At 43.7% G+C, this 24,481-nt stretch overlaps 2 protein-coding genes across 4 annotated transcripts in view; one reads left to right on the top strand and one right to left on the bottom strand.

Annotated features, from left to right (window-relative positions):
- Nucleotides 1-1,598, top strand: part of SLC22A3 (solute carrier family 22 member 3) — an 86,329-nt gene extending 84,731 nt beyond the window's left edge. For both annotated transcript variants that reach the window (XM_036110040.2, XM_036110038.2), the window contains exon 11: nucleotides 25-1,598. In XM_036110040.2, the coding sequence (XP_035965933.1) occupies nucleotides 25-85 (61 nt within the window). In that variant the 3' untranslated portion in view covers nucleotides 86-1,598. The remainder of the gene's footprint in view (nucleotides 1-24) is intronic.
- Nucleotides 1,599-2,218: 620 nt separating this feature from the next.
- PLG (plasminogen) overlaps nucleotides 2,219-24,481 on the bottom strand; it is a 39,053-nt gene continuing 16,790 nt past the window's right edge. Inside the window, exons 9-19 of one of the 2 annotated variants that reach the window (XM_078054501.1) lie at nucleotides 23,872-24,017; nucleotides 20,558-20,723; nucleotides 15,699-15,880; nucleotides 13,936-14,084; nucleotides 12,914-13,007; nucleotides 10,450-10,570; nucleotides 8,953-9,027; nucleotides 8,191-8,331; nucleotides 7,171-7,277; nucleotides 3,267-3,412; nucleotides 2,219-2,634 (exon numbers count right to left, since the gene is read on the bottom strand). In XM_078054501.1, the coding sequence (XP_077910627.1) occupies nucleotides 2,473-2,634; nucleotides 3,267-3,412; nucleotides 7,171-7,277; nucleotides 8,191-8,331; nucleotides 8,953-9,027; nucleotides 10,450-10,570; nucleotides 12,914-13,007; nucleotides 13,936-14,084; nucleotides 15,699-15,880; nucleotides 20,558-20,723; nucleotides 23,872-24,017 (1,489 nt within the window). In that variant the 3' untranslated portion in view covers nucleotides 2,219-2,472. Of the gene's footprint in view, nucleotides 2,635-3,266; nucleotides 3,413-7,170; nucleotides 7,278-8,190; nucleotides 8,332-8,952; nucleotides 9,028-10,449; nucleotides 10,571-12,913; nucleotides 13,008-13,935; nucleotides 14,085-15,698; nucleotides 15,881-20,557; nucleotides 20,724-23,871; nucleotides 24,018-24,481 lie in introns of those variants that run through there. The other variant, XR_013441030.1, reaches the window with a different exon arrangement.

Here is a 24,481-nt window from a genome sequence, read left to right as displayed (position 1 = left end):
TCTCTTTTCTCCTTGTTTTGTTAGTCCATATACCTATAAATGTGGCAGGAAAAAGAAAACTCAAGTTTCCAGTTCTCACCTTTGAGGCCCCCTACCAAAGACAAAAGGAAGGAGCTCTTTAGGTTGACCCCTCCCAAGGAACCGATGTGCCTTGCAGACAGGTGTGTGTGTCCATTTCAGCTACGTTATGCTCCAAGTGTTTGTCATACTGTACAAAGACATTCAAACTATCCAGAGTATTTTTATATAATGTGGGATGAATTAGGATTTAGAGTGCTATTGACATTTCTGGGAACACAGTATGTGGCTGCTTTAGCGAAGAGCCTGTTGTGTGGACAGCTCCCCCTGAGTTTTTTTCTGAAGCTGGAGCAGTGTCTCCCACCCATTCAGTGATAGAGGGACAAGAGAAGCCTTCCCCAAATTCTCACGACTGCTCGCTCCATCACAGAGGTAGGATGTGCCAAGTGGGCATCTGGGAACAGGATGCAGAAATGGGTTCATCAGACCTGAGCAGAACTGAAGCTCTGACCGGAGGGCTCTGAAGATTGCAGGGAGGATGAAGATCTGGAAATCCTATTCATGAAGAGGCAGAATTGGGCCACATGATACCGAGCCTTTCCTTTCTCTTCTCGTTTTGAGCTCTGTAAGCCGCTGCAGCATCTGGGCTTGCTGGCATGTTCAGGATTGATTCCATCATTAGGAACAAATCCGCTGTCCAATTTGAGGATTTGGCTCTATTATTTCGTCAGTCGGTTTTGGGCCTGCGATGATTCGGGATAGTTTGGGTCCTCCTTTAGTGAACATCTAAAGCCACACACTCAGTTCTTTTTTGAACAAAACCCATGGATAATGATTTCATGGGTCTTAATTTTGATCTTAAAGGGATATTTATCTTATATTTGTGAGTTCAGTTCTAGGATGTGGTCAAGAGTGAAAAACATGGACTGTTCGATCTTGACCTTTTCAATCTTGACCTTTTTAACTTGTCTTGAGAAAAAGCTTACATTTTAATTTAAAAGGAAGGTCAATTATATCCATGCATAAAAGAATTAGCAGAAGCTTTATAAGTGATCTCATAGACACTAATAAGGGATTTGATCTTTCTTTTTTGTTACTGAGACTTTTGAAATACGGAGTTTAAATGCAAATATGCTCTCATTTTTCTGTTGTTCTGCTTTATCTGTTATATTTGTTGTATTTCCAGATTCAGTATATATCTTATGCAGAATTTTTTAATGAACTATTTTGTGTGGACAGACAAAATGGGCACCAAGGGAAATCTTGCCAACGAAGAAGAAAATTCCACGTGAACACGTGACAATATGTACCATGTGTGCTAACTGTAAGCTAAGCTTTTTAATCCTTAAAGCACAACAGAATTGAATATGAATGTTTGGTTTTTCAATGAAATAAGCACCGCTCTTTGAGGACTTAATGCTGCAGTCACCCCTTATTCATGCACACATGCATTTTTGCTCTCTTCGCATCTCTCTTTGCTGTAAGGTGACTGTTCCTCCTTGATACGCTCACCTTGGAATTGTACTTTGAGTTGATATTTTGGTTCTGGTAACAATAAAGAATTTTAAATTGTCAAGTAACATCGGTGTCTCTTCTCTCTCTTCCTTGTGAACGTTGTCACTGTAAAACTCTATCCCCATGTGACAGTGTATATTTCCTATCTGGGCAGCCAATTAGCAATGGAAATTAAGCGGTCCACTTTCAGTATATGTTCGTTGTTCCTTCATGGGCTCTTGGTACCATTCCTAGACTCAGATGTGACCCAGAATAGCATTCAGCCTCCCTACTGGTCTTGTGTTACACTTGCAATGCCCATTCCCTTCACGCGTGCGGCTCTCTGCCCAGTATCCCCTGTGCTGGGCTAACGTCAAGTTGTCAGTAACAGATTTCATTCCCAAGAATAGAATTTGTTCTCATGACTACCCATACATGCTGCAGCTTTGAAAACATTCATCTCAGTGTCAGGAATAAAGACCTTAAAAGATGTATGTCAAGCCATCTTTTGCAGATAAGATAAATATACGAATGACTTACTGGGACTGCCCTGCTCTCTTCTCTATGATCTTAAAGGCTTCTTGGTCCTTTTTGGCAACTACGCCTTATGAGAAAGAGAGAAATCACCTAAGTCTGTGAGAGTTACACTATTTAAAATTGGTAGGATAAACGAAGAACACGAAAACAATGAAGCTCAAAAAAAAAATTAAATCAAAGGAAGGACAGGGTTTATTTTCAACAAATGTTATAGATGTGTTACTTTATTATTACAGAGTGCAACAGTCCACGGACGGGAAAAATTTATCCACGATAATACTAAAAAACGTTGAGGTTTATCAGTGGATGGTGTAAGTACAGTGTCTTAGTTTGATTACTGTCAGTTATTTCTGAGCACGCTGACTTCCCTACCCGTGTTCCAGCTTCTAGATATGTTGAGGAATCACTCTGTCTCCCATCCGCTTAATTATTTCTCATTATTCCTTCAATCCAAGTAACAAACTTTGACACACGAACATAGACACCAGGCTTATTGGGGCGGGCACAGCCAAGACCCCAAGAAGTGACTCCCTGTAAAATGTACTTGTCCTTCTCGAAGCAAACCAGAGGCCCTCCACTGTCACCCTATACAGAGAGAGGGAAAAAGAAAAAGACCATGTGAGGATTAAACCACCATCCTTTTATTATGGGGTATCATCCTTCTATTATCCAAATGTAAGTTTTCCCAGTATTTGAACATTCTATTCCAATTAGAAAGGAACTTATTAATAGATCATTTGAATATCTGCTGTATTCAGTACTTAACAAAGTATATTTATCAAAACCACACCATTTAGTGTTCCTGGGGAAAAACTCCCTTGTGAATGCTGTACTCATCCCTTCCTGCCTTGGGGCTTCTCTTAGGCAGAGGAGACCCCAAAAGCAATTGCAAAGGGGGTGCAGCTGGTCTTCGGCTCACACGCTCCCTGGCTTCCCTGCTAGAGAGGCCACCCCTGGGCCCCCTCCAGCAGGATGCCCCCCAGAGGATGGGTGGCCTGTGGCAGTGATGGTACGTTAACCCCTCCCTCACCACCGATCTGGAACTCAGGGCCCAAGCAATCCCCTTCCGTGATCTCAACCTGAATGCAGGGACAGACCTAAAATCTTTCTGGGGAGCATTTGGAAGGCGGCCTGCAGCTGACAAAGCCTTCCGGAATTTGCTGTTTGGGGGCTGAAATATCTAAGGGGCCAAGACCGAAGATTGACTCGGTTCTTACCTGACAACTGTCGGCGCCTCCAGCCAAATTCCCAGCACACAGCTCTGTCGACTTGACTCTTCCATTCAGATACTCATAGCGATTGCACACCTTGTTCTCGATCACAGGCAGCTGGGCTTCCTTGAGGAGACCTGCGCCGAAGGTGCCTGTGTTTAAAGAGATCAAAGAAATGGTTATACTGGATCCCAAACATGCCCGCAAGAACAACACAGCGCGGTGACAGATCCCTTGTTTGTCCGTGAGGTTGTATAAAGCAAGAGGTCAGTTCCTGATACGACTGGAATGCTTTTCCTTTTAACCCTTGAGGGTATAGATATTATATAAGAGTTCATGTTCCCAAGACCTGGATTTAATAATCTGGGTTTCTTGACGGTGTTTGGGGGTACATGTTGTTATCTTTGTTTCTTTTTTTAACTATAAAGAAATATTTTGGGGGGCGCCTGGGTGGCTCAGATGGTTAAGCGTCTGTCTTCAGCTCAGGTCATGATCCCGGGGTCCTGGGATCGAGCCCCGTGTCGGGCTCCCTGCTCAGTGGGAGCCTGCTTCTTCCTCTCCCTCTGCTGTTCCCCCTGCTTGTGCTCTCTCGCTCTCTCTGTCAAATAAATAAAATCTTTTTAAAAAAAGAAATATTTTTCAATATATCAAGAGAGACTGAGAAATACAAGTGTTACTATAACATCTATTCACTTTCAGTTTCTTTTAGATGCTTTTTTATTCTACTTACATCATATTGCACGATTTTATACCTTGATTGTTTTCACACAACATTATATAATAAGGGCTTTCTTAGAACACTGCAGTCTTCATAATTAGTATTTTAATGGGGAGTGACTGCTTCAGGGGTGGGGGTTTCCTTTTAAGGTCAGGAAAGTGTTCTGCAAACAGGGGTGGTGGTTGCAGAACACTGTGACTATACTAAATGCCACTGAGTCATACTCTTCAAAACAATTAAAATAGCAAATTTTACGTTATATAGATACTTGACCACAATATAAAAATGAAGAATAGCTGTCATGTACTGGAATTAGCCTTTTCAGGCACAGGCTCGTGAGGTGGTGTATCTCATTTAACCCTTGCAATAGTCCCATGAAACAGGCGCTTCTGTCATTCCTGTCTCACCAAGAAGGTAGCGGAGGCTGGGAGGGGGGCCGTGCAGTTTGCCCAAGATTACCCAGCCAGTTGGTGGAGGAGCTGGGATTTGAACTTGGGTCTGTGATGTCATTGCTCCAATTCTTCACTCCCCTGCTCCCGGGCTCCTATAGTAGCCTCCAACTTTCCACTTCTTTGTTCATGCATTTTATTTATATTCCTTAATATTTTCTTAGCTCTGAGTTCCCAGAAATTATGTAGACATGTTTATGGCTCTCAGTTAACATTGCCAAATTATTTCCTAAAAGGGGATGACTGCGTAAAATTTCACTAGGAAAATAAAAGGCCACTTCACCCCATACTTCTGAGTATTTACTATTTTTAAAATACTTGCTAATAGTTGGAAATTGTCCTCGTTCATTTCCTAATTTGCATTTCTTTTCCAATTAGGAAGAGTAAACATTATCCCCTGTGCTTGTTTTACTTGTGGTATTTCTTCTTTTGTGAAAAACTGCTTTTTTCTTTTTTCCACTTTGGTAAATCAAAGTGGGACACTTGCAAAATAGCCAGAGGAAACGCTGCTTTCCCAGATAGAAACTCCCGGGCATGTCTCCGTGTTTTCACAAATAATCAATTTTCCAATTTTGCAAGCCCAACGTTAACGCGTTCTGCAAAAAAAAAAAAAAACCTTTGCTAGCACGGAACAGCCAAGGGATGAGGTGCTATTCCTTCTCCAAAGACTTTGAATACGTTTGGATAACCATCTTGAGTTTGGGAAGCTTGGCACTGGATCCAGAGTTGACAGGAGCCACGTAAGAGGACCAGCATTTGGGAAGGAGAGGCTTGTCCCAGCCCTGGCTGGGCAGGGCTGCCGTGGAGGAAGCGCCTGAGGAAGCATTGGGTAGGGGGCGCATTACCTGAGTTGAGTAGATGTGTGGAGGGACGAGCCTTCTCAGAATCTTTTGCTGAGAGTTAATGTATCCAAGTGTCTTGCTCTTGAATCTGCTTTCTGAGCAAGATACATCCTGATGCTGGTGACAAAATCCACCACTGGTGGACTGGAAAGTGATGTGGTCTGTGCAGAAGTGCTGCCATCTTGTGGCCACAGTCAAGATGGCACCTCTGAGGGCCGGCAGGCTGAAGGTGACCCCTAGGGAGGAAGCCCTGATTTCAGGGCCTGTGGGGAGAAGGAAGCAGGAGCTTCGAGAGCACCCCGCGATTGCTGACGAGGGGCTAACCTGAATGAGCCCCTGGGCCTGAACGCTTACCTTGCTTGGAAATATCAAAGTCAAGGAAAGTCTGGAGACCAAAGGGGAGAACTGGTGAGTTTTGACCTCACACTGAGAAGCTAAGAACACTGATCTGATGTGATTATTGACATAAGAAAATCTATAAACAGGACTGACTTCTGTTTTGGGACTCTCCTGGTTCAGTGAATGTACTGAGAATGGGCTTTTCTCCCCGTGGCCGCGAGGGTGAGGCCAGGGTCGATGGGGGACCCTAGCACAGGTCGGCAGTTAGGAAAGTGTGGGTGGTGAGTGGAACAGAAGAAACAGCAGATGGGCTTTGAGGGGTCAGGCCGCCCGGGTTCAAGGTCCAGCTACACAGGGCTGTGTGCTTGCGCTTCCCAGGACACGGCCCTGCCCTCCTTGCAGCCTCGGATTCCTCATTTGCAAAACGGGAACAAACACATCGAAGTCATAGGGGTTTGCGGGTCTGTGGGTTTGCAGTGTTTAAATTTTTTTAAATGCAAAACGCTGGAAAGGCCTGTCACACCCATTGTGACAGCGTCATTTGTGACGTTTCCCTTTCCTTCTCGATGCTCACAGACCCCAAAGTATGGAAAGTGGGAGGACGTGCAAAATTCAGGAGGTGAGGTTTTACAAATGTAGGAAAAGTGCAGAAAGAAGGAAGACAAATTTGAAGTGATTTAGACCAGTAGTTTTTAACTTTTTTTAAAAAAACCCACAAAACCTGTCTTGAAATGAAAGCAAATGCAAAAGAATAACGTGCAAAGCACAATTTGAAAACCCAGGTTTTACAGATGAGGTTCTTCCAGGCCAAGTGCACAAGGAAGTAAGGGGACTTGTCCAGTTTGCCCAGCGAGTGGCAGAGCCAGATCTACTTTGCAGGGCTCCTGACTCCCCTTCTGTGCCCTCACCAACACTTCTGAGAAAGCGAGGCAGAGATTGAAGACATCCTCACAATGTTTCGAGGCCTGAGTCTGATGGGTGTAATTACTCTCAGGGCCTACCACAAAGAGAAGACGGAGTCCCCAAAATGTAGTATGGGGTGCTGATAGAGGACCTGCATAAACGTCTCCCCTCTCATGCACACCCCAGCAACCAATACCAAATACCATTCCAGGGCCAGGACCTTTCTTCCTCTCCCCTAGCTGTCAGTCCATCCCACCACCAACAGACTCTCCACACATACAACAGGATTGTGGGTATTTGGGGAGACCAGCTTTGCTGTAATTTTTGTTGTTGTTCTACACTGTGTTTGGGAGCTCGGTTTGGCTAACTTCACATGGAAAATAATTGAACAGCCTCAATTCGTAGGCTTGCTTCAAAACCCTACTGACCTGGGGATGTGATATTAACGTTGAATTTATGGGCCAGGAGACTCAGAGAAACACTACCCCGTCCCTCACCCATGTCCCTTAATGACAGATTATGGAGACTGAGGCAGGAACCCAGCCAAAATCAGGAAAGGTGGACCTCACTCACCAGTAGACATTTGCACAAATGGACATGTTCTCATGGAAACTAGAGGTCTAAACCTGTTCCTGTGGGGATTTCGGGATTTCTCTCACCTTGGGTTTCTCCCCAGCCAGTGATGTAGCACAATGTCCGGTCAGCAACCACATAATTTGGGGATGGCAGACAAGCTGGGATCACCTTTGAGGTGATGATGGCCGGGCTGAAAGAAAACCATCCAAAGTTACATGTGCCTGCCCCACGAGGGCACTTCGGCCATCCATCCTCTGGTCGTTCACAACAAGATGCCACCTGCCCAGAGCCCCAGAATCCTCTGAGCTGGCATTTCATTGCTTGGCTGACACAGTGCAATGCAGAAAACAACTTTTTCCCTTGTGCTGGCCTGGCCCACCCTCACCACGGTCGTCATTGTCGTCATCCCACCACCATCTGGAAACCACCCAACATGGCGCCTGTGTTCTCTGCGCCTTGTTGACTCGCCCAAATGTGACCGTTCTCAAAATAGCTGTTCATTTAGCTTTCTCTATTGAGACCTGTTTCCAAATATCACTAACTTTAAGTAACAAAAGCAAATTTATCATTTTGTCAGGCTTAATAAAATTCTATTTCAACGGGGAAAATAAAACCAAGGATGGGAAGAAGAATTTGCATTTGTGAGTTGTGTGTGTATGTGTCCATGTGTGTTTATACTGGAGCTTTTTAAGTGCTTTGAAATACATCATTTCATTTGATTTCCCCCAAACATATTATCGTCTTGAGAGGAGAACTGTCAACCTGGAAGCATTGAAGAATTCTCTGATTATGAATGTATATTTGCTGACTGGCGAACATTAAGCGAGAGTTCGGAAGTAACCATGTACTTCATGCTTCAGTTTATTCTTTTTCCACACGAAGAAACTGAATCCTGATGCCTTTTTTCCAGAGCACAGCCAGTGTGGCAGAATGGGGCTGAGCCCAGATTTTCTCTGTTCCCCAAAGCCCTTGTGCCTTCCATGTCCTAGACGGTGTGCCCCCCCACATTTTTTCTCCCCCACAACCCTGTTACGCTCATGAAATCCAGACATAAACAAATGTCTTCACTGATCTCAGGGTCAAGACCATGGGTGAGCTAGTACCTGCTCAGCTTTATCAAGGCAATGTCTGCACGTGTGGGCTCCAAGAACAGCTTGGACGCTTCTATTTCCTGAACATCTGATCCAAGAATGGATTCTTGGTGTGCACCCAGGATGACCTTATATGCTGCAGGGTTTGAGGATCTAGGAAAGACAGTGACATTAAGAGCAAAATAATGTGCCAGCACCTTCATCAAGTGCCCTTCTGAGTCATAAACATGGCGTCTTCTCCCTCCTTGGCTACCCACAACCAGTGACCTCTGAGTGGCAAGAAACAAAGTTCACTGTTTACCTAAATCTGGCCATGAAGGAATGCTCTTGGGGTGCTTTTGGGTTAACCACAGAGGAAGAATGAAATCAATAATGGAGTCAGTACGAGGACAGACACCCATCTCAGGAGAACCAATGCATGTCACAATGAGTGGGTCTTCCTGCCATTGACCCAGGCCTACAAACCCACCTGAACCGGGTCTTCCTTCTTTGTTTCTCTCTAGAAACACTCCCCTCCTCCCTCATCCAATGGGCTTGGCAATTCTGCCTCAGCCTTCACATCTGCTCCCTGGTCCCTAGTGTCACTGCCATGGAGGGAAGGGGAGGGAAGGGAAGGGAAGGGGAGGGGAGGGGAAGGGGAGGGAAAGGGAGGGGAGGGGAAGGAGGGGAGGGAGGGGAGGGGGAAGGGAGTAGGGAGGGGGAGTGAGAAAGGAGAGGGGGAGGGAGGCAGGGACTCTACGACAAGTTCTCATCCCCATTGTCCCCCAGACATACCTCTCCAGGCAGTGGGCAGCTGTCAGCACCCACTCTGGGGATATTAAAGTCCCTCCACAGAAGTGCTTTCTAAATCTAGAAGGAAAACATGCCAGAATTTTAGTTCAAACCTGATGATATGTTCTACAGAAAGCCAGAAAGAAGAGTTCACTCGATTGTGATCATGTTGATGTTCCCAAAGGAAAAGCCTACCAGCCCATCATCAGTATGGCCAGAACTTTGAGTTGGGCTTCAGTAGTGGATTTTCCAGGTCTCATCCTCACCACACTTCAGATGGTGGGGGGAGGCTCAGGCACAGCCTGTCCACAGGAGAGCAAAGCCACGTGGCAGCAACAGGAAGCCCACGTCAACGGTTTGGACTTGTTGGCCTTGGACTCCAACAAAAGTGACCAGCCAAAGATCATCCCCTTGAGGCCTCTTATTTCTTTATGACAAGATCTCTACAAGGCTCAACAAGTCATTCTTCAGGGAGCCAAATGTGACCCTAAACAGTTGTGATTCCTTGGAGTCTGCTCATTTTACCCTCTTGGTGTGAGCCACTCCGAACAAAGCCCACCATAATGACAGCAGGCATGGAAATAATCGGTCAGGAGATGGAGCACAACACAGTTTGGGAAAGAAAGAATTTGAAATATGTGAAAGGTGAAGGTTTGTAGAGCAAGGGGTTCATAAATGAGAAGGCAAAGAAAGGAAAAGCCAACTCAACAAAAGAATGAAATATACTGAAGTCAAGTTTATCAATAGAATCTCACATGCATAGGGAAGGAAGGCAATTGAGAGCGAGAACTGAGTGTGCACGTGGGCCCTGGTGTGGAAATGAGGTGACGAAGCAACACGAAAAACAGATTAGCCTGTTTCACACATGTGCTTTATATGAGACACCCGGGAAAACTGGACCTATTAGAAGCCCATGCCACTGAAACAATCACCCAAACTTTCTGGGTCCCATAGTATCAGAACCCATCACTCTTAAATTATGGTGATCCTGAACTATCATCCTACACAGAAGGCGAGGTGCTTGGGAATCGGTGAGCACCCTCTGATTAAATTCAATAATTCAAGAAAGTGTAAAAAAAAAAAAAAGAATCTTTATTGGTGAAAGACTCTAGATAATTTTGTCCATGCCTCCCCCAACATCCCACATTTCCAAAAATATCCCAATCCCTTTGTCCTACAAAGAGACAATCAACATCTATAAGACCCTCCGGGCATCTTCAATACTTTTCCAGCAATATTGGAACATGGTGTAAATCGCTACATCTGCACATTTTGACAATAGCCGCCCAGATCAAGGAAAATATTCCAATTCGGGCCATTTTCAAAGTAGAGAACCTAGGAAAACAGAATTTTTAAAATTTTTGCAGTTTTCCTTCTTCCTAAGAAGATGATAAAGGCTGGTACAGATCCCCGAGTTGCGTGGATCGAGTGTGAACATAGAAAGGTTTTTTGGGGCTTACACAGAAGAATGGAACTAATTGTTTCTGGAAATACCATCACCTTGTTCTCAGACTGATTTGCCAGGGCCAGGAATGGGGTTTGGCCACACACCCGCCGACAACCCTTCCAGGACATTTCTTTGGTTCCACCTTGGGCTTCCCACAATCGAATGAACGGGACGCTGTGGCACGAAGTGGAAACAAGAGTGACATTTCAAGAAGGGAAAGCAATTCTGTCACACAACTCAAGAAAAATCAGCGGGTCATGGCCAAAGCTCTGAAGTTTTGACCTTTCAAAGCCCAAACTAAATCACGAGATCATAAGCATCTTTGGGGATATTTTTTTCTAAGTTTCGGAAGTGACAGTAGACAACAGAGAACCTTCTCCTTTCAGGAAAGTCTAAGGACTTCTGTATTATGGGGGGGGGGGTTAAGTAGATTGGTGGAGTTGGGTGGTAGAGTGAGAGCTTTGCTGAGAGGACCTGACTGACACCAATTATTATTCTGACTTGATGTGGTAGATTCTAGGTTCCCATCTTCATCTTCATCATCATCCTCATCTTCTTTGTCATCATCATCACCCTCTGAACCACATAAAGTTTACTGAAAATCATAGTTGTCATCCCCGTTGCAAGGCACTGTGGGTAGTTTTTTAATGTGAAGCTCTGTGTGTGCATTACGTACACGTGTGTGTGTGTGTGTGTGTGTGTGTGTGTGTGTGTGTGTGTGATCGTATGGAACAGAGCTAATTGTCCTGAACCTCTCTCAGCCAGCTTCTGGACAGGACTTCCAGGAGCTTCCCAAGACTAATCCAACACCCTGGGGATGACTGACATTCACTTGCCCGTATGCTCTATCTACCTCCTACCTTTCCACCTAGACAATAGGGGTCGTGCCCCATCTTTGGTACCACCCACTAATGCCCAAACAGCTCCAGCCTCTAGAAGGCTAGAGCATCTGTTGGTGGCCAAGGGCTGCACCTGGAAAGTTACTGTACTTCTCCTCCCTGGGAATCGAGGAGCATTATCCCAGCTGTGGCGCCCATGGCAGGAATGTCAGGCTGATAGGACAACTTAAAGGCAATCCTGTCAAGTAGGCAGCCTGTCCAACATGGAGAACCTGGCCCATAGGCAGCCTGTCCAACATGGAGAACCTGGCCCATAGGCAGCCTGTCCAACATGGAGCACCTGGCCCATAGGCAGCCTGTCCAACATGGAGAACCTGGCCCATAGGCAGCCTGTCCAACATGGAGAACCTGGCCCATAGGCAGCCTGTCCAACATGAAGAACATGGCCCATAGGCAGCCTGTCCAACATGAAGAACATGGCCCATAGGCAGCCTGTCCAACATGGAGAACCTGGCCCAGACGAGGCAGCAAGGTGCTCCAGAAGGGGCAGAGCTGAGGATCGGGAGTGACCAGCTGAAGGGAAGGCACTCACCCCATTCAGGGCCTTTCAGATGAAGGGGCCGCCAAGAGAGTGTCTACAGAACAGAGAAAACAGCCACGCGAGAAAGATTCAGCTGTAAACTCACCCTAAATCCAGACAAGGAGCCCAAGTGGAACCTTGCCCATCACCCTGGCCTCCCCTTCCTCCCTGCTGCTTTACCCAGGGGTGGCTTAGGCGCAAACCCCAGCAAAGTGGCTCCCGTGCTCTACCCCATACCCCAAACTCCTCCCCAACCACCTCTGCATGCTTGTCTTCGCTGCCTTGGCAGCTGGAGCTTCTCCCCCTCCAGCTCTAGCCCCTGTACATGGCAGATGCAAGCACCTGCAATCAAGCCATGCAAAGGTGAAGCCCAGCCTGGTTTTCTGGAACCAAGACAAATTCTGTTTGCAAAGACAGGTCAGCAGAAAGTAATACAGGGTCCAAATCGAAGCGGCTCACATTGTTCTCCAGACCTACCCATGGATTTGTTATTCCAAACTTTTCCCCTTTCCCTGATCCAAGCTTCTTGCTCCCTAGAAAATCTCACGGAAATGAGGAAAGAACCCAGACACGTTTTTCTCTAAATTATGTGGCTAAGGTATGGGTAATGAATAGTAATCTTAGGATAAAGGAGATTTGGGGCTTAGTAAAAATCTACGTTCCTTCTCATTGAATTCTCAGGATGACAATTTATAGCTTTACAGTGTACATTATATGCTTAGCTGTTTCATGGTGCTTGTATATTTTTTTTACTTCTCAGCTGCTGAAAGGGAGAGCTTCCTATCTGGGGACCAGATTTAAAATTTGTTTTTCAGGCATCCCAAGCGGGAGAGTTCGGTGAGAGCATTCTGAGGCTGATGGGATCACCTGTTTGCTCTTTTGGAGGATTGTGTATTTACTTTATTTAAGGTGTCAGGGAAGGGGGACTCCCTAACAAATAGGGCCACCAGAAGGACAGATTCAAGAGGCCCATGATGAAGAGAGGGCAGCCCACTTGAAGTGCTCAGCTTCAAGCCCTCCTTTTGCAAATCCGTATCTGGGAGGTGGCACTGCATTTATCTGAGAAGCCATCTCCTTACAAAAAGGAAAGCAACTTACTACACTGAGGGATATCACAGTAGTCAAAAAGTTTTCTTGGATTCGTCGTGTAGCACCAAGGACCGTTGACATCACCATCAGGATTACGGCAGTACTAAAAAAAAAAAAAAAAAAGGACAGGTGTGTTGGGGACCAGGCAGAGTGGGACAGAGAAGGGCAGAGAAGGTGTTCTGACACACGTCACTGCTGTCCTTGGAAGATGGAAGGTCGTGCTCCTAGTTTTTTGTGGCAGGGGGCAAAGTTATTCCTTTGGCACATCCTAGGGTGTTATAAAGTTTTGACTCAGCTTCTTCAAAGAAGCTGTGAGTGACTCCCCTGGAAGGAGGGGACCTGAGGAGTCCTGAGGTAGAGACGCCATAAAGGGGCCTCCCCTCCAGCAGCCTGTGTCAGGGGACCTCTGAGAGAGCAAGCTAGAGAGGACCATGGGACTTGGCTGACTCATCTTGTCCCTGGTTCACGTCAGCGATCTACTACCCGATGACACCTGTTTGCTCTTGGTTCAGAAATTGTTCCCAAGAACTGTGCACGTTTCACGGGTCAAGCCATAGGAAGGCAATGTCTTCCTTTTCCTTTCCTATATGTACCTCCAAAGTAAACCAACCCACAGTCTGTGAGACTAGAGGAAACCCTACTGCGTGGAGTCCTCATGGCCTAACCACATTTTTTTTTTCTGGAAAGATTTGACTAAAAGGTCATGAAGTTCATCCTTGACCACCAGAACGTAGAAGACAAACACTAGAAACTAGAAACAGCACACAGTACTAAAAGCAAGCAGGAAACATCCCAAACACAAACGAAATGAGGAGCCCGAGGACAGTGGTCACAGGCACGGAGGTCTGCTTGGACACCGGAGTCGCCATGTGGATGCTGGTTACAGGGAGGCTTGTTCCCGAGATCTCTCACAATGCCCTCTGCCACCACCAAGGACCAGTCCGGGCTGACTTGCCGTAACACAGGGTCAATTCTGTTTGCGAAGATTGGTCAGCAAAAGGCAAAATAGAGCTCAAATCAAAGTGGCTTACGTTTCTTTCCAGACCTGCCCGTGGATTTGTCTGTGGAGTGAAGATACTGTGTCTGTGGGGCTCCTGGGCAGTCCATTCCTGGCATGGGACGCCCAAAACAGTGGTTGCCTTCTTGCCCCGGTACCCTTTGCCATTCCCAAACATGCAGTCTGTAAGAGGAAGAAGAAATGGGTGGTTACGTGTCCCTGCACAGATCCAGGACGCTAGGGAATATAGGCAGCCCCGCGAGGACTCTCCAATATGACAGTTTCTGTGGTCACATCCTCAGAGCACTGGAATGTTGACAATTACAGCAAACACTGCCTATTTTAACAAGTTACTGGAAACGCTGTTGCCTGGGAAATAATCACAAGCCAAGATGTTGGCATGGAAATGTTGGCCAGGACACGAAGATAAGTCAATTCTATAACAAGCTGAGTGGTAAGACAGAGCCCCTGGAGGATTCGCATCAAACAGATGCAACTGTGAACTGTCAGAAGACCCTCGAACACCTCATTCTCAACCAGGATGGGGGAAAAAAAGAATGTAAATTGAACAGGATTTTTATAAAAGATACTATTTTGTCTGGAGCTGTGCTGTGAGTTCCCACCCTTTGGGGTGAAGAGGTTCATAAAGAGATGACTTGGGCCCCTTCTCCAAGCTCATCTCTTGCCCCAGCCTAGGGACAGGGGGCTTCCACAAGACCCCTCAGAGAACGTGGTGAGTGTCCCATAGGGGGACCCAGGGCACCAGTGCTCTGACGGCCATTTGGAAAATCCAAAATGTAAAAGCTGGGCCACCTAGCGTCTCTGCCAAGGAAGGGGGCTGTGCTGGGCAGCCTGCAACCCCAAAGTTTGCCAGGACTGGGGTAGGGGAGTTACCCATGCACCAAATGGGAGGCAGGCACAGGGGGGAACCACGGCAGGTCGTCTCAAGTCTTATCTAGGAGGGAGATCCAGATGGGCACAGAGCCCACAGTCTCACCAAGAAAGAGGAAAGAGAGATGTGCTCAGCCTGTTCAAGGGAAGAGTAGGTGAGGTTCTCCAGCTTTGCGGGGAAGCCAAGCCCACCTCAGGATGGAGAGGGCTCTCAACTTGAAACCAAGTTCTTGTTTAAATCATTACCTTCTGGAGGATCTTGAATTACCTGAAAGTGGCCAGACAAGTCATGGACCCTGAGCTCTCATGCCAGGGCTGGGGTTGCAGGGTGGGGCAAGGGGCAGGAGACAAGCCCAGAAGCAGGTGCTAAGCACTCAGAGCTGCACTCCGATGGCCAGGGAAGCGCAGAAGGGTCTTGCCTCCCACCTCAGATGACAACCACATCCCTGCGCTGAGCCCCGGTGACCCTGCAAGCTTTGTATCCACCCTTCCAGGTTTGTGTTGGAGAGCCTCACTTGATTGTCTTGCTAGCACTCCTAATTCAGTCTATTCAAAACCAAATCCATCATTTCTATTTCTCCATGGAGGGAGCAAGGATTTGGTGTCCTAGCAGGTCCCATCCTGGCCAGCGCTGCCAACATCAACCCCTCGATCCACTCAGGCTCAAATTTTATCCATTGCTCAGAACCAACTAGTTTTCAAGTCCTAAAACCACAGGCCACCCATGTGACACGAGCAATAGCAGCTCTGGCTGCCCCGAGGGCTCCCTGAGGCTTGCGCCCACATGGCAGACCCTCGGCCAGCGCTCAGTGCCCGCGGCAAGAACGCGCTCTGCCTCTGCAAGGTGGTCCGCCTCGTATCATCCTGACGCCCGCGTACGGAGAGGTCTGGCCACGGACTTCCCACCTGGTTCGGAAGGGTCCTCTCCACTCGCAACTTGGGGCACAGTCGGGGAGTTGGTCCCGCTCTCTTCTGTGGCTAAGCATTTTTCCAAGTTACAGAACTCCCAGCGGACAGACGGGTCCGTGGTGTAACACCAAGGGCTCTTGTCACCGTCTGGATTTCTGCAGTAGTTCATGGTCAAGCCGCTGTAAATTCCACAACACAGGTCATGAGAGGTGGAGAATCTTCCGGGGCACTTCTGCACCCTCCACTTTTTGTTGTAACAGAGTACTAATAAGTGACTTTGAAATATTTCCATTAAAGACACCACAAGTATGAACTATTATGATAATGTGACAAGCACAGATGGCTCTCAGCTTCTAAACAACTGGGTACATTTAAAACATAGATTCTAATATTATTTAAAAAATCAAAAGTAATATGTGCTCCATATAAAAACTGAGATGATATGAAAATGTGTAAATAAAAGTACCTGAATGTCTCCCTTTTCCTGGGAATGGGACTACATTCCCCAGGGATAGCCAATATTGAATAGAAAGTGCACGTTTTAGATTTTTTTTCCTATGCACGTACAGCTCTCTCTCTCTCTCTGTAAGAATACATAGAGCTGTGTAAGTTAGAACTCAGATTTATTTCCCTGAGGAGGAGTGACATTGTGACGACACTCTCAGGCCAGTCCCCTCCATCCACTGACCCACAATGTTGCTAAAATGCTGTGCACTTAGCATGAAAATACTCTAAGTATCCCATCAGGTAGATCAAGTGGGTTTGGGCTTTGAAAGACTTACGGAAGCTTGCCTGGGAAACTAGCTCCCAGGCAGGATGTGTTTCTAAAGGATGCCTTCTGGGGAAATGCGGGGGCAGGGGAGAGAGGTCACGGGGACCCCAGCCTTCCCTCATACCACACCCGCTGCAACCATGTAGGATGGAGGGATGCAGATGACACTAAAGGAGTGACAGGAGATGTGTGGGTGCACGAAGGGCGCTGAGGGCTTATGGGAGAGTTAGGAACAATTGGGAAAGAGGCACAGCAGGTGAGGAGCCTGGGGACACTGAGCAATTCAGTCCCCAGGCCTCCCCTAAAAGCTGCCCCAGGCTTTCGGACTTCTCAGCCTTGCATTCCTCTTTATAGTTTAGACCCATGACCTGTGGCTGTCTGAGAAAATCTGAAAGATACTATGTATTATGGGAATCCAGCACTATGTCTGCGGATACCACAGGCAGGGGGCTGACTCAGAGCCTGGCCCACAATTCGAGAAAGCCCTTCAGCGGGTCTCCAAGCAACTGGATGTGTCAAAAGGCCTATCTTTTGAAATCAGAGAGGGAGACAAACTTAATCATAGGAAACAAACTGAGGGTTGCAGGAGGGGAGGTGGGTTGGGGGGTGGGATAACTGGGTGATGGACATTAAGGAGGGCACGTGATGGAAAGAGCACTTGGTGTTATATAAGACTGATGAATCACTGACCTCTACCTCTGAAACCAGTAATACATTACATGTTAATTAATTGAACTTAAATTAAAAAATTAAAAAAAAACAATTGTTTAAAAAAAAAAAAAGAAAGAAATGAAGTCCTGCTTTTTTTTTTTAGAATTGAGCTATCCTTGACATAGTGTGAAATGCATGATCTTAAAGGTAGTTTGAGGAGTTTTGATTACTACATACACCTGTATGACCCACACCCCTATCCTGATACAGGACATTTCCATCCCCCGCCGAGAAAGCTCCCCAGGGTCACCACTCAATCTCTGCTGCCCCCCTGGGAGCAAATACTATTGATTTCTCTCACCAGAAACTAGATTTCCTCTTCTAGAACATCGTATAAATGGACTCAGTGTATACTCTTCTGGGCCTGGCTTCTTTCCTTAGTGTGACTTTTGAGCTTCATCTGTGCTATTTGAGAGTGTCAGTAGCTTGTTCCCTTTTATTGCTGAATAGTATTCCATTGTATGACTGTACCCCCAATGACTGCTTTCTCTATTTGTGTATCTTTCTGCCAGTACCACTGTGGTCTTGAACACTGTACTTTTATAGTAAGTCTTTAAATCAGGGTGGGTAAGTCCTCCAACTTGGGTATTCTTCTATAGATTGTTTAGATTTGTATAGATTGTTTGGTGATTCTAGGTCCTTTGCATATAGATTTTGTCTCTTTTTCCAAAAAAAGGGGGGAAAAAAGCTGCAGGAATTTTGCTTGAATGTAGGTTGAACCCAAAATCCAATTTGGTAAGAATTAATATTGACTCTTAAATCCATAAACAGTATATCTTTATTTAGATCTTTTAAATTTCTCTCAACAACATTTTGTAGTATGTAGCATATAGTTCTTGTACACACTTTGTTAAATTTATCATTAAATATTTTGGTTTTGATACCATTGTCAGGGATATTGTTTTAAAATTTTGTCTTTTCCAACTGGTTATTTCTGGTATATAGAAATACAATAGAGTTTTGTATATTGACATTGTATATACTTTTGTATCTTTTGATTTTGCAAAATTCACTTATTTGTCCTTAGGATTCTATATCTACTAATCTAGTTTTCTGTGAATAAAGACAGATGTACTGATTCCTTTCTAAACTTTAGGCTCTTTATTTCTTTTTCGTGTTCCCAATCTTATAGAGAAAGCATTAATCTTTCCTCATTAATATATTAGCTGGAAGATTTTTGTAGATGTCCTTGAGCAAATTGAGGAGGTTCCCTTCTATTCTTAGTTTGCTAAGACTTTTTGAAATCATGGATGAGTGTTAAATTTTGTCTAAAGTTTTTCTATATCTATTGTTATAATCATACGATTTATCACTTTTATTCTGTTAACATGTTGTATTATGTTGATTGTTGGTAAATGTTAAACCAACCCTGCATTCAATTTATTAATTTTTGTTAAGTCTTTTTGTCTATGTTCACAACAGAAAATGTTCAGTAGTTTCTTGCAATATTCTTGTTTACTTTTTGTATCTCAGTTTTTTGGGCCTCACAAACTGAGTTGAGAAGTGTTCCCTCCTCCTCTATTTTCTGTAAGAGATTATAAAGGATCACTATTATTTCTCCTTAAATATTCGATAAAATTTGATAAAATTTTAAAATTCTACTTACGGTTCATTGAACTTCTTGAAACTATAAGTTTATAATCTTCTTCATCTTTGGAAAAATTTCAGCCATCATTGCTTCAAGTATTTTTTTGTTTCAATATCTTTTTCCTCTCCTGGGACTTGATTTAAACATATGGTAGACCTCTTGATATTTTTCTAGAGATCCTTGAGGTTCTGTTTATTCTCTTTCAGTCTTTGTTTTGACATTGTGCGCAGGTTTGATAGCTTATACTGCATTATTTTCAAGTTAACCCTTTCTTCTTTCATGCCCAACCTGATGGTAAGGCCATACAATGAATTTTTCATTTAAGATATATATTTTTAAGTCCTGTCTTTTCCATTTGGCTCTTTTATAGCTTTCTTTTCTCTTCAGAACATCCAATTTTCCTCTTATATATTCATATTTTCCTTTAAATCCTTGAACATAATTATAATATTTTTTAAAATTTCTGCCTGCTAATTCCATCATTTCTATCATTGACTGGTTTTTCCCCTGGCTCTGGATCACGTTTAATGATTTTGGATGTCTGGTAATTTTTAAATGTGTGCCAAACATTGTAGATGCCACATGACTGAGTGACTGGATTTTGTTGTTTTTCTCTAAAGACAGTTGAGTTTATGTGTGGCAAACAGTTAATTTACTTACAGATTATTCTGATCCTTTTAGGATTGCTTTTAAGCTTTGCTGGGGTGTTTCTAGAATTGCCCTTATTTTAAGAATACATTAATTCTACTCCTAAAGTGTGACTTTTCTAGAATTGCTACTGAATGCTTATGGTGTCCCATGAGGTCTCTCTGTCAGAATCTCAAATCTCTGAACACAGAATCTCTCAATGTTGTGTGGGTTCTGTAATCCCCGTTTATCTCATCACTCTCAGTTGTTCTTTCCTCAGTAGTTGTTCTTTGTTCTGTGAACTTTGTGGAATCTCTCCCTGTGCATGTGCACTTTTATATTCAGCCAAAGATTTAAGGAGAGCTGTGTCTATTCTTTGAGCTCCTTCTCTGCACAGATCCTTTCTTATTATTACCCAGCCTACAAAACCCCAGCTGTCTTGGTAAGCCCAATTGCTAATTTACTACTAATAAGTTATTTCCCCTTTTAAAAGTTCTCAGTCCTGTGATACCTGTTGTCCATCATGTGAAAAAAGTTTTATCCCCTACATTTTATAAATGTTCATGGCAGAAATGCTGGTCTTTGTCCGTCTACCAGTCTATTTTGCCTGTCAGCATCTGTATACTTCCTGCTTTGCTCTTCAAGTCCTGGCAACTCCTACCGCTGCTGACCACTGACGCTCAAGATCCAGGTGTCAGTACAGCTTAAGTGATATATATTAGATGATATATGAAAATATATATATTCAAGTATATAGGTATCTGTGATACAATGACAAACACAAACTTCACTTCAGAGGTTGCAGTTTGGAATGATAAAATTCCATAGTTGAAAGATTGCATTGATCTTTACCAGGTGCTGTGGAATGGAACTGTTTCTAAGTTTCTGGTCGTTTGTTCTCCTGAGCTTTCCACTAGCGTGAACTCAACACCTCTATACATCTCCTCTTTCTCTCACAAAAGTGCTCAGGAAAGATAGCCAGTCTCTAACTTCTCTTTTTTCAGAGCTTTTGTTCAAAAGCAAAGCACCTAAGACATTTTGCCTCACATTCTGGAGCCAAGAGAAATTTGGTTCTAAGAAGTTAGTTTATAGCATGGACCTTCTAACAGAAATATAAGTTGGTTATTGTTCCTCTCATGGTTAAAAGCAAAGACATACGCATTTGGGAAGTGTTCTGGGGTCTTCTCATGTCTGTGTGGTGTCATAGACGACCAAGACTGGCATTTCTTTCCTGTGATAGTAGTGGATGACATGCCTCGATAACTCTGTCCATTGCCCTGGTAGCACTCCCGGACCACAGGAGTTTGTTCAGGTGGTACTAAAGCTGAAATAGAAGATAATCAACTAAGTAATGACTAGAACAGAGATATGTGAAGCAATTGAAGACACAAACAGAACAGTAGTCTCTGGGAATTCACTCTGCTTTCTTTTCATATTGGCCAGGAAATGGACTTGCAAAGAAAACAATAGATCAATCACACTGTAGAACTTTAGTGACCTAACTTTTCTTGTAAATATTTAATTTAAAACTCAGGGGAAAACACATGGGTCAGAGTGTTTATAATTGGAAATTGCACTCATGTGCAAGTTCCTGTTTATGGATGTCTACTGAGTGTTCATGAGAACTGGGTAGGAGCTCAGAGGTACATTCAGTGGTGCAGGCTGCATGTGGCAATTGGTTTCCAGTGGGGGCAGAAATGAGATCCTTGTGTGTTTCCCCAGACATTTTCTTTACACAAAGCCAAACCCTTAAGCCGTTGGGCGACGGGGCAGGAAACAGTTCTGCATTCAAGAGTGCAGGCAAAATATCCTTTGCTTCTCAGAGAAGGGTAGAGGCAAAAATCTATTCCCCTAGAGGAGGGACCGGGAATTCTTTTGTGCCAGGATCCTTCACTGACACAGAGCAGAAGTCTGCTACTCTTCTACTTAAGAACCACCACAGATACAAGTTAGAATTTAGTTCCATGGAAAGAAGGGGGAAGAACATTAAGATAACACTACCTTCAAAGCTCAGGTGCATAGAGCCCATCTAAGACGGGGGTGGGGGGAGATCAGGAAGGTAGAGAATGCCTACCTCCATCAAAAGCTTAGCATTGAGAAACAAGAAACAGCAGTCTGTCACGAAAGTCTGGTTTAGAGCAAGACCCCTTTGTGGTGCAAGCATGCAGTGACTGCTAAAAATTGAGACTGAATTAAGAATCCTAAGAAAACTCTTGAGCACCCCCAAACAGTATGCTAAGGAATGTGAAGGAGTGTGAAGGGGATATGAGGAATGTGAGGCCTGCTTAAAGTAAAAGCAGCAACAATAACCCAAATGCAGTTCATCCACTGACTAGATTGACTTAATTACCCACACAGCATGCTTACAAAAGAGGGCATCCATTTCAAAGTGGAAGGAACTGCAATCTCTACTATTCTGCCACACATTATATCCAGCAATTGATGAAAAATCACAAGACATACCAAAAAAAGAAAGAGAAATCAACAGAGCCAGACCCAGAGATGACTAGAGCAGACTATTAGAGACCGTGAGGTAGCTATGAATAATATGCTGAAGCGTTTTATACCAGAGGTGAATGATATACATGGATAGGTGAAGAATTTCAGCAGAGATGGAAACTATAAAAAAAAAAAAGGAAAAAATGCAAATGCTAGAAATAAAAACCATGATATTAGAGATGAAGAATTCCTTTGATGGGCTGATCAGCAGACTAGACACAACTGAAAAGAGAATCAGTGAACTTGAAAATAAGTTAATAGAAATGATCTAAACTGACACTCAAAGAGAGAAAAAAAGGGGGGGGAAAGGCAGAACAAACATACAAGAGGTATGAGATAATATGAAAGGGTAATTGGAGTCTAAAAAAAGGAAAACAGAAAAAGAGAGAGAAAGCAGGAAAAAATATTTGCATAATAATGGCTGAGAACTTTACAAAAGTAATGAAAATCAACAATCCACAAATTCAAGAAGCTCAGAGAACCTCAAGCAAGATAAACACAAAAAATAAATAAATAAACAATACATGAGGACACATCACAATCAAACTGCTGAAAACCAAAGATGAGAGAAAGTCTTAAAGGCAGTCAGAGAAGAAAAATATGAAATACATAGGAACAAAGATAAGATTTCTGGTCAGAAGTTATTCAGAACAGAATATAATGGAGTAACATGTTTAAAGTGGTAAAAGGAAAAAAACTTCAGCCCAGAATTCTACCCCCAACAAAATTATTTTTTTAAACTGAAGGCAAAATAAAGACTTTTTCAGACATACAAGTCTGAAATAAGCAGCAGATCTGTACTACAAAAAATGTTAAAGGTTAAGGGATACGATACCAGATAGAAATTTGAATCTTCAAAAGAAAGTGAAGAGCACCAGAAATGGTATACATGGATAGATGATTGATAGATAGATAGATAGATAGATAGATAGATAGATAGATAGATAGATAATTTTTAATTTACAATCGCTTTGAAATGTGACTATTCAAGCAAAAATAATACCAATATATTGTGAGATTTATAACATAGTAGAAATAAGCTCTTTGAGAACAGTGGCAAAACACTTTGGAAGGAGGAAATAGAAATACAATGTCTTAAGTTTCTTACATTTTACATCAAATAAAGTAGTATCATTTGAAGGTAGAATGTGGTAAGTTAAATATGTATATTCTAAATATTAGAAAAAAATACTAAAAACACCAAAAATGGTTTAACTAATAAGGAAATAGTGGTGATAGAAGAGAATCAAAAAATATTGAATGAACAAACAAAGGGAGAAAAAGATTTCAAAAGGAACAAAGTTCAAACAGGACAAGTCGAAACAACTTTTAAATCCAACCATGTTAACAATTACATTAAATGTAAATGTTAAACATCTCAATTAAAAGGCTGACCAAAAAAAAGATCTCCTACAAACACAAGTGAACATAGAGTTGCAAGGGCTGTATTCCTATCAGTAAAAGTAGACCAGAGCAGGAAGTATTCCAAACACATTACCTAATGATAAAGTCGTCATTTCTTCAAGAAGCCACAACAATCCTAAATGTCTACATGCCTGACAGAGAGTTCAAGAATAGATAAAGCAAAGACCAGAAAGATATGGACGAATCAACAGCTCAAGTTGGAGATGTCACTGTTCAGCTCTCAGTAATCAGTGGAACAGAGACAAAAAATAAAATAAAAAGAGTAAGGATTCAGAAGAGCTAAACAATACTAACCCACTTGTCCTACTTGGCCTTTATAGGACACTCTACCCAACACCAGCAGGGCTACACTCTTCCAATATTCTGAACCATGTTCTGAACCTTAAAATAAGCCTCAACAAATTAACAGAATTGAAATCACAGAGCACGTCCTCTGACCAGAACAGAATTAAACTATAAGCAAAGCTACTGTGTATTGTGATTCCACCTGAGTGGAAAAGCACAGAGCACACTGGGGCCCTCGGTCGGCTCTCACTGCCCTTTCTTACCAGGGGTGTCCAAAGCTTCCGAGGTTAATGGAGAGGACTCGCAGGACGGAATATTGCAGGGTTCCCACCTCACCTCACTGTTGGTCGTATAGCACCATGGAGCTGACTCTCCATCAGGGTTGCGACAGTAGTTTTCATCCAAATCTCTGAAAAAGATGCGATAGTGAGTTCGGCTTTCCAAAAAGGCTAAATGAATAATGGTGTACGCATGCTTATTAATGGTAACATTGGGGATGTACCCAGCTAATTCTCCAGATTTAAACAAACCAAATGACAGGTAGAAACCGAAGCAGAGCTGGATTCCACAGGGTCCACAGAATTATGGCACTGATGCTGCTCGCTGGTAAATGGTGGGAATATATGTCTTGACTGCAGATAGTCAAACAAAATCGGTCTTTTGCTGTGTGCTAGGCGCTACGGTCAATGCTGGAAACACAATGGGTATTTTCCACACAGTTCCTGCCTCATGAAGGACACATCAGAGCCGTGGGATTTAAGTGTTACAGCCATAGAGTTTAAGTGTTCTCAAACCTCACTGTGCATTTAGTGGAGGGCTTCTCAGAACATATTACTGGGGCCCACTCCCAAGTTTCTGATTTAGTAGATCTGG

Source organism: Halichoerus grypus, chromosome 9, assembly GCF_964656455.1.
Source record: "Halichoerus grypus chromosome 9, mHalGry1.hap1.1, whole genome shotgun sequence".
Taxonomy (NCBI): domain Eukaryota; kingdom Metazoa; phylum Chordata; class Mammalia; order Carnivora; family Phocidae; genus Halichoerus; species Halichoerus grypus.
Note: the sequence above shows the minus strand (reverse complement) of the source record. Positions and strands in the feature narration are given on the sequence as shown.